The sequence below is a fragment of the Phytophthora ramorum genome (assembly GCF_020800215.1).
Source record: "Phytophthora ramorum isolate Pr-102 chromosome Unknown Phyram_PR-102_s0003, whole genome shotgun sequence".
Classification (NCBI taxonomy): Eukaryota; Oomycota; class Peronosporomycetes; order Peronosporales; family Peronosporaceae; genus Phytophthora; species Phytophthora ramorum.
In genome coordinates this window covers 965,925-974,157 of record NW_027150649.1, presented here as the reverse complement: position 1 = coordinate 974,157, position 8,233 = coordinate 965,925, and the positions used below count along the sequence as shown (strand labels likewise).

The 8,233-nt window shown below is 58.0% G+C and overlaps 3 protein-coding genes across 3 annotated transcripts; all 3 read left to right on the top strand.

The window, feature by feature from the left end:
• Positions 1–350: 350 nt before the first annotated feature.
• Positions 351–1,526, top strand: KRP23_3470 (uncharacterized protein; the record flags this gene model as incomplete). The annotated part of the gene is made up of 1 exon (XM_067888325.1): positions 351–1,526. The coding sequence occupies one exon, from the start codon at positions 351–353 to the stop codon at positions 1,524–1,526; it is 1,176 nt and encodes a 391-aa protein (XP_067747578.1).
• A 451-nt stretch (positions 1,527–1,977) lies between these two features.
• KRP23_3469 (uncharacterized protein) lies at positions 1,978–4,055 on the top strand (the record flags this gene model as incomplete). Its single annotated transcript, XM_067888324.1, has 3 exons — positions 1,978–2,766; positions 2,848–2,940; positions 3,009–4,055. 3 exons carry the CDS (start codon positions 1,978–1,980, stop codon positions 4,053–4,055), a joined length of 1,929 nt encoding a protein of 642 aa, XP_067747577.1.
• Positions 4,056–5,853: 1,798 nt separating this feature from the next.
• Positions 5,854–8,070, top strand: KRP23_3468 (Ferric reduction oxidase 7, chloroplastic; the record flags this gene model as incomplete). Its single annotated transcript, XM_067888323.1, has 1 exon — positions 5,854–8,070. One exon carries the CDS (start codon positions 5,854–5,856, stop codon positions 8,068–8,070), a length of 2,217 nt encoding a protein of 738 aa, XP_067747576.1.
• Positions 8,071–8,233: the final 163 nt, after the last annotated feature.

Sequence of the window (8,233 nt, the reverse complement as noted above, 5' to 3'; positions counted from 1 at the left end):
CACGGCGAGCACCTTTCAGATGCCACAGCGTACAAACCCGAGCAGTAGCCTGGACGCCTGCTCTGCAGCCGCTGGGCAGCAAACGCGCAGCCAGCAGCAGCGGCACTAACGCTGTCAAAAAGATTCTCAAGTTGAAGTTGTCTGCCCATCCCCTCGAGTGACACCTCTGTTGATGGCAGGTCGCTCCATACTCGCCGCCAGTCAAATAAGTCGCGGAAACCCGTCGTGAAGAAGCGCACACCGAGGTGCACCTCGCTTCCCGCACTTGTGCGCGAGCGGCCGATCAGCGAGAGCTTCACTTCATTCGCCAACTTGCCGCCTCGCACGCATCAAGTTTTCCTTCTCTTACTATGGCGATCCACCAGCAGCAGGAGATCAAGACGCCCGTGGCCGACTCGCTGCAGAGTCCCGCACGCGCCAACGTGGACCTGGACCACTACCAGTACCAGACGCAACCAGACACGGCCTTCAAGGTGGACGTGGGTGCCAACAGCCAGGACGTCCTGAAGGAGGAGGCCGAGAAGGGCGGCAAGCCGCTCAAGAAGTTCCTGTGGTGGCACATCACCAAGAAGCAGCGGATCCTGGCCATCCTGGGCATCATCCTGGTGCTGCTGGTCGTCCTCATCCTCATCGCGTGGTTCGTGATCGTCAAGGCCGTGTTCCAGCACAACGTCAACAAGATCAAGATGAGTGTCAACTACCTGGACATTAACCAGATCTCAGACCAGACGGTGCTCTCCAGCGAGCTCAGTCTGCATCTGACGCACGACTTGAGCATGAACGCTCGGTCCGACGCCACCACAGCCAAACTGCTGTACGACGGCTCCACGTTCGCCACCTTTGAGTTCCCGGCTCTGACCATCGACAAAGGCGAGCAGGCGTACGATCTTAACATCACCGCGGACTTGACGGTCACGGACGCCGACGCTTTCTCCGCCATGTCGACGGCAGTCATGGACGACGTGTCGGTGGTCTTCGACACGAGCGCCGAAGTCAAGGCACACGCCCTGGGCGTTAGCTACGGCGGACTGGACTTCAAGCGCGAGCTCACGATCGAGGGATTCAACAACTTCCGGGACCCGCTCACGGTCATCGACCACATTGACTTCTGGGGCTGCACGGACGCTGGCTGGACCATGGACATTGACGTCAATGTGACCAACGTCTCGCAGATGGGCTTGAACGGCATCGGGTACCTCAACTTGACGCTGTACGTCAACCAGGACTACCTGGGCTACCTGTCTGGGATGACCCCTGACGTCGGTGTTCCTCGTGGCGAGAGTCAGCAGACATTCAGGCTGTTCGTGGACATTGACAACCGCTCGAACATGGTCGAGATGGTCACGGCGCTCATCGACAACCACGTGCAGTACTTCATCACGGGCGAGAGCAGCTACGCGACTGACTACACGCTGTTTAAGGACGCGCTGGCGGTCATGAACATGAGCATCGTCTACGAGGACAGCACGAGGCGCATTGACCTCAACTCGTCCTGCGACCTCGTGACGCTCCTTACGGACGAATAAGCCATGGTTCCGATCACGTTTTTTGCTACGTAGTAGGCGAAGTAGTTGAGCACGTTGCGCTTGATAAGCAATGTGTATGTCCAAATGATATTGTAAGTTTTCCCGTTCGTACCAGCATCTGAATGCGCTGCCCCGGACGTGAAGTCTGTCCTTCAATAAGACTGGGGGTCGTTCTCTCTTTCACGCCCATCGCGTAGGCCTCACCAAGTTGCCTTCCATCGCACTCCACCGTCCCATTGAAAAACGCTGCCGCACCATCCCGGTGCCACGCCTGGTTCAGAGGCGAACGATGCCATTAAGTCTGGCCTGGTTACCAATGGTAACTTACAATGCACGTCCAGTGTGGCGCCTCTTTCTATTTTTTTCAAGATCGCGCCCTGCTGCTGGTAGTTATTTGAGAAAGCCTGCCCTGCTCGATCGCGGGTGTTGCTGGGCTGAGTTGCCACTGTGAATGGCAGCGCCCCGTGCCAGCCCCAAAGCGTCTTCGGCTCCGTCGTCTTCGTCGGGCCTTGGCAAGTATTTCAGGCGAGCGTCACCTCCGAACCGTTCAGTCGAGCCCCGAGCTGACCAGAAGAAGGTTCCGTCTTCGCCCTCGCAGCAGCCAGAAAGCGAGCGACGGATGCAGCGCAGCGCCGTGTTCGGGTCCTGTGCGCAATCTGTGGGCACCGTGGCCTCGGTGCTTTTCGCAGTGATCAACCGCAGCGGTCACTACGACGAATCGGCTCGAGACAGCACAGTCACTCGCCAGGCCAAGATCCTGTACGTCTCGCTGCTGGAGAGCGTGCAGAAGGAACGAGGCGAGTGGCAGGGCTTCTCGTCCCCCTCGTCATCGGACCCGAACAACAATGGACCGGAAGACACGGAGGTATCGAGTCCTCGGGATCTTCTCACGTCAAGGATTGATGCAAACTCCATCGCCGATCAACTGGGCGTTCTCAATGAGCTGCTTGAAGTGAGCTTTCGCAACCTCATGGGTCCGTTGGTGCCGTTGGAGCTGTACACACGCCACAAGAAGGTGCTGCTGCGTGAGAGTCTGGCTGTACCACCGGCACTCACAACTCTGCTTGCCATCCGCGGCGTATTGGATCACCTGGAGCGGGAAGTTCGGCACTGCCTACTGCGTTTGCTAGCGCTGTGGGACCTCATTGCACTCGTCAGTGGAGAGGTGCAACCGCTGCTGAAAACTATCGCAGACAAGCACCATCACGTGTTCAGCGAGTCCTCCGAGTTCGAAAGCATGGTGAGTTGATGCCCGGACCTGATTTGGTTCGATATATATGGCAATGCTAACGATGTTCGGTCGCTGCTTCGCACAATGTAGACTGCTCGGAAAAGCGAACGGCAGGACACGGTCGCAATCGACCTTTTGCAGATCATGGTGCTTTACCGTGACATTCTATTCAGCGACATCGAGGTTCGATGGAGTTGTGCTTTTGAAGTAGACCTCTTGCTCACACATCTGTGGTGCTGTTGCTTCTACAGTTCATTCTGACTAGACAGGAAATACAGATTAACTCGAGGCTGATCGAAGATGCTCAAATAAGAGCTTGGCCGCCCGAATCGGAGCCCGCTGCTCTGTCGGAAGAAGAAGGTGACCGATTCTCCAGCGATGGGGACGTTAGCAGCAGCATTAGCAGCGACGAAAACCAAGTGCTGCACGATGATCTCGCCGCCGGAATGGAGTGGGGTCAGGGTGCCGCGTTGGGGTCACTGGCGCTTCGATCCCGGGCGTCGTCGTCGTCTGTGACGAGTGTGCAGGAGCACCAAGATGGCGAATCTTACAACGACAAAGATGAAGAAGGTGGATGGTCTATCCCGTCACCAACGCGCTTCAACCATCGGCACCGCCAGGATCAAAAGATGCAGCGATCACACACAATGGCATCTCCTCCCACGTCAGGAGGCGCAGGTCCATTGGTTCCAGTGCCCATGGTCCCGTCAAGCAGCGAAGGCATTCCGCCGCCAAACCGAGCGGACCCCATAGCATTGATACCCAAACCAATTGAGCGGGTCCCTAGTGGACGCCGCCACTCTCAGCGACCAATCTCAGCTACCCCCGATTCACCCACATACAGCGCTATAAGCCACGCAAGTTCCAGCACCAGGACTTCATCTCGGAATCTAAAGCTGCGGACAAAGCAGCGCAGCTCATCATCGACCAACGGCAACAGCAGGATCGATCGGCGGCGGCGCGAAAATCACTGGCAAGACACGGCGAGCAGCGAGTCAAGATCACCTCCGCCTCCGTCCCGCTCTTCGATGCGCCGAAGCACCAGCAAGCGCGTTAGAGGTAGCAAGAATGCGCCGGGCAGTCTCCGCAGGTCATCTGCTCACTCCTCAGAGCAGTCGGTGCAAGACGACACGCACCACCCCCCTCAAGATAAACTCAAGGCAGCGGCCGCAACTCCAAGTTTCCTGTCGCTGGCAGCATCGAGCCTTGCGATCCCCGTGGCTGCTGCAACCCTTTGTGTCATTGCAACCATGGCTACCCTGGCTATCTACGAGATGCGTAGGGCCCCGCGACACTAAGGAGTATTGGTACAAGTATTACATGTAGTGGTGGCCTGGGTCCGAGTGGATTTTCAGCAGAACGAGCACGTACAGCTTAGTGACTAAACTTTAGTCACGAGCAGGTTGTGCCGCCGTCAATCCGTGGCATCCGTGACTAAGCTCTTGAGAATGGGCTGTTACATGTATTACACATGACATTTCACCGTCGTTGTCTGTACGGGTATTACGTTGAAATGTACAATAGTTCATGGCACGGACAGCTGAGCCTCAGCTTGGCGATTCCGCGGTTGCGTAAGTTTGCCAGTAAGCTTACGGCAGATATTACGTTAAACAAAATACCATGCGTGCTTTGCGTTAGCTTTGGGAAGTTGGCATCTGTCCATGGCCATTGGTACAGAACGTGTTGGGAGGATCAACAGAACCATGATCAGAGGAGGTATCAATATGTATAGCTATCTAAACCCGACCCCAGGGCAGGGCAGCATGTGAAAGACCACGAGTGGTGGAGTGCGCTCTGCTGCGTGCTCCGACATTGCCACCATCGAGCTCGATTCGTAATCGAGCAATTGGCTTACGAATCGAGCTAACTGCGACAGCGTCGATAGGCGACACATGTGCGCGGCGATTTGAGATCGTGTGGCGCTGTTCATGCAGCGACGCGACGAGAGCGGATCGTGAACAGGTTTAGAGATCTTGATTGGGCGCCGACAGATGGATCATGCGATGGGGGGTGTCTTCAATGTGAGCGTGCACATGTACCACCAAAAAATCGAGGCCAGCGCAAGTGTCCAACGCAGCGTCGGTGAGACTCAGTCGCTCGCTGAGCGCGACTGCGTGTGACCAGTAGGGGGGGGGGGGGGGGGCAACACATGGTGCTTTCGCCTTATCCTTTCCCCCCGAATTGCGGTCTGCAGCAACGGCGTTCGAACAGCAATACCGTAAGGCGACGGAGTCACAAAACTAACTTCACGCTACGATGGATCGCCGAGACTTCGCGCACCCATCCGTGCCAAGACGATGGCCGTGTCCACTGTCACAGCGGCGGCAACTCGGTCAGTGTCAAACACGCCGTCAGTTTCACGCTGCCCATCGAACCCTTCTGAAGTTGGCGGTGCCTGGGAAACACTGTACGACACCCCACGTAAACGCTGCTGCAACTCGACGAGAACATCCAGAGGGGCACACCGCTCTATGCGCGTAGTGCTCACTGCGAAATGCCCCAGTTGCTGGAGGTTTTGCTCGTTTGACAGGGGCTGAGGATTTGCCACAGCTGTGGCCCCGGGTTCACTCGAACAGCAATGTGCTAACGTGTCTTACCAGGCGAACCTCGCCGTGATCCCAGCGACAACCACGCCTGGGTTATTATGCCGAGTCACGCAGCGTTGACTTGTCCGCAGCAACAGCGGTAAAAATGAGATACGGGCCAACACGAAAGCATATAGTGTTGACAGACCACCGAAACCTCTTTAAATGAATATCATCTTACCTTCAATATTATATATATTCCGTGCGAAACCGGAGACTACCACTACACGACCTCTATCAAGTAGTACACTTCAGTATTAGATTATTGTGTGGTCCTCTACGGCCTTGCCACCGCGGTTTACGGCCGGCAGCTCCGTTCGATCGGTAGAAGCAACACCGGCTGGGTGAACCTCGCAACGCGAATTGTCCAGCGCTGGCCGCATGGGTCCGCTCCTCTCTGTCTCACTTTGCATTCGGCGGCCTCGAGCGCACTCCATCCATCTCACAGCAGGCCCACACGCGGGAACGCAATTGTCGAATTGGCAGTGCACTCGGATCTCGCAAGTCGACCATGACCCCGCGCGCACTCTTCCTGCCTCTGCTGGCGCTCGCGACCAGCTCCAACATGGCCAGCGCCGCCGTCTCCAACTCGGACATTTGCTCCAGCACCGCGTTCCAAGCACTCTCAGGCACTCGCCTGGGCGACAGCCCCATCTTCGTCCGTGCGCTCGTGCAGGGTGACGAAGTGTGCATCGAGTACCAGCTCGACGCGTCCGTAGCCAGCGACGCAACGTGGTTCGGCGTGGGGCCGTCGCGCGACTCCAACATGGTCAGCAGCCCGGCCACCAACGTCATGATGTTCTTCAAGGACGCAGGTGTGCCCACGTCCTACCTGCTGGGCGGCTACGTCAACAGCGACGTGACCGCCGGGAGCGACCAGTCCGCCTTCGTGGTGGGCGAGACCAGCACCACCAGTATGAGCTTCAGCTACCAGCGCACGCTGGCGGCCGCCACCACGTCCGAGGTGGCGCTCTCGGCCTCGGGCGCGACCGACTTCATTTGGGCCTACGGCACCTCGTGGCCCATTTCCACGCACCGGAGCGGCACCAACGGCGCCGCCACCTTCAACGTCGCCGCGGCGTCCGCGGGCTCGTCGGCCGGAGCTACCAGCACTACAGTCGGCTCCAGCACGTCCACGCCCTGGTGCGACGACAAGAACTGCCCGGGTATCGTCGGCGGCATCGCCTTCGCTGTCATGGCCGTGTGCGGCCTGCTGCTCACGGCGGCGCTCAAGACCTCGCCCGTCGGCAAGCTGCTACTGCACCGCACGGTGGCCCCGCCCCCGGTGAAGCTCACGACCAACGCACCTGTAGCCAAGCCCCATACGATGTTCATGCAGACGCTGGCGGACCTCCATCTCGGAGAGCTGCTGGTTATGCTCATCTTCGTCGCTGCGGTGGTCGTGCTCATCGCGCTGCTGAGCGACGAGGACAACTACGTGGTGTCGGGCCAGGTGAGCCTGCTTATCCTCATGTTCCTCATTCTGCCCGTGTCGCGCCTGCCCGTGTGGTCGGTGCTCTTCGGCAGCTCCTTCGAGCGCATCGTCAAGTTCCACCGCTGGCTGGGTGTCATCATGAACGTCGCGGTGATTGTCCACGTCGTGCAGGCCAGCAAGGTTGTCGACCTCACGCTCAACGAGAAGTACCGCGACGTGACCCCTCTGCCGGGTTTCATCGCCTTCATCTGCTTCATCGTGATGATGTTCATGTCGATTGAGTACATCCGTCGCATGTTCTTCGAGGTCTTCTACTTCACGCACCGCGTGCTGTCGATTGTCGGCTTCGTGTTCACCATCCTGCACGCCCCCAAATTCATCGGCCTGGCGCTGTGTGTCCCGCTTGGATTGTACGCTCTTGGTCTGCTGTACCGTTGGTCTAGCGCCTTCACGGGCTCGTACAAGACCTCTGCTTCGGTGCACTCCGGATCGAACTCCACCGCGCTCGTCCTCGAGCCGACTCCGAAGACTGGCAAGATGGCGATGAACGTGAACCCTGGCTCGTACTTCCTGGTGCGCCTGCCGGCTATCTCCGCAACCCAGTGGCACCCGTTCTCGTCCATCGTAACCCCGGACGGCAAGTCGCTTGGTTTCTGCATCAAGGCTATGGGCAACGGCTCCTTCACGCGCAAGCTTATGGAGAAGGCCGGCACGCAATACGAGCTCACAGCTAACCTGTGTGGCCCCTTCGGTAAGATGTCGCTCAACGTGGATCGCTATGATGCGGTGGTGCTTGTCGCCGGTGGTGTGGGCATCACCCCGATGATGAGCCTCATCAACCAGACACGCTTGTTCCCGAATGCCGCCAGCGACTCGGACAAGACCCCCAAGGCAGCGGACTGGTACGTGATATGGTCTGTTCGCGAACCGGAGGACATCCTGATGATGGAGCAGTTCCTGCCGACGCACGCTCAGCTCGACTACGCCGCTCGTGCCAGCATCCAGGACCCCAACATGGCCATTCTTGGCAACAACGCGCCGGCACCTGTCAACATCAACTGGATGTTCCACGTCTCGAATGCTCGTAGTGACGGCGTGGTTACCCGTGCCAACGGCGAGACGTTGTCCTACCGCGGTGGCCAGCCGGTTCTTGACGAGGTGATCAACACAAGTCGCTTCAACGGCCGCAAGGTGACTGTGGTGGCCTGCGGGCCGCCCACCATGACCGTGGAGGCTCAGTCGCTCGCGCGCAACTGCAACTTCGACTTCCACAAAGAGGTCTTCAACTGGTAAGCGACACGCAGCTTCCGTTTGGTTTTAATAGCAGTGAGTTAAGTTGGCCCACGACGTTGTCATCATTGGCTCAAGCAACAAGTCAGTTTAGTAAATCGCCGATCGAAGGCGCCACAATAGTATTCCTTCTTTCCTTCGTACGATAACCTTCATCAGTGTGCTG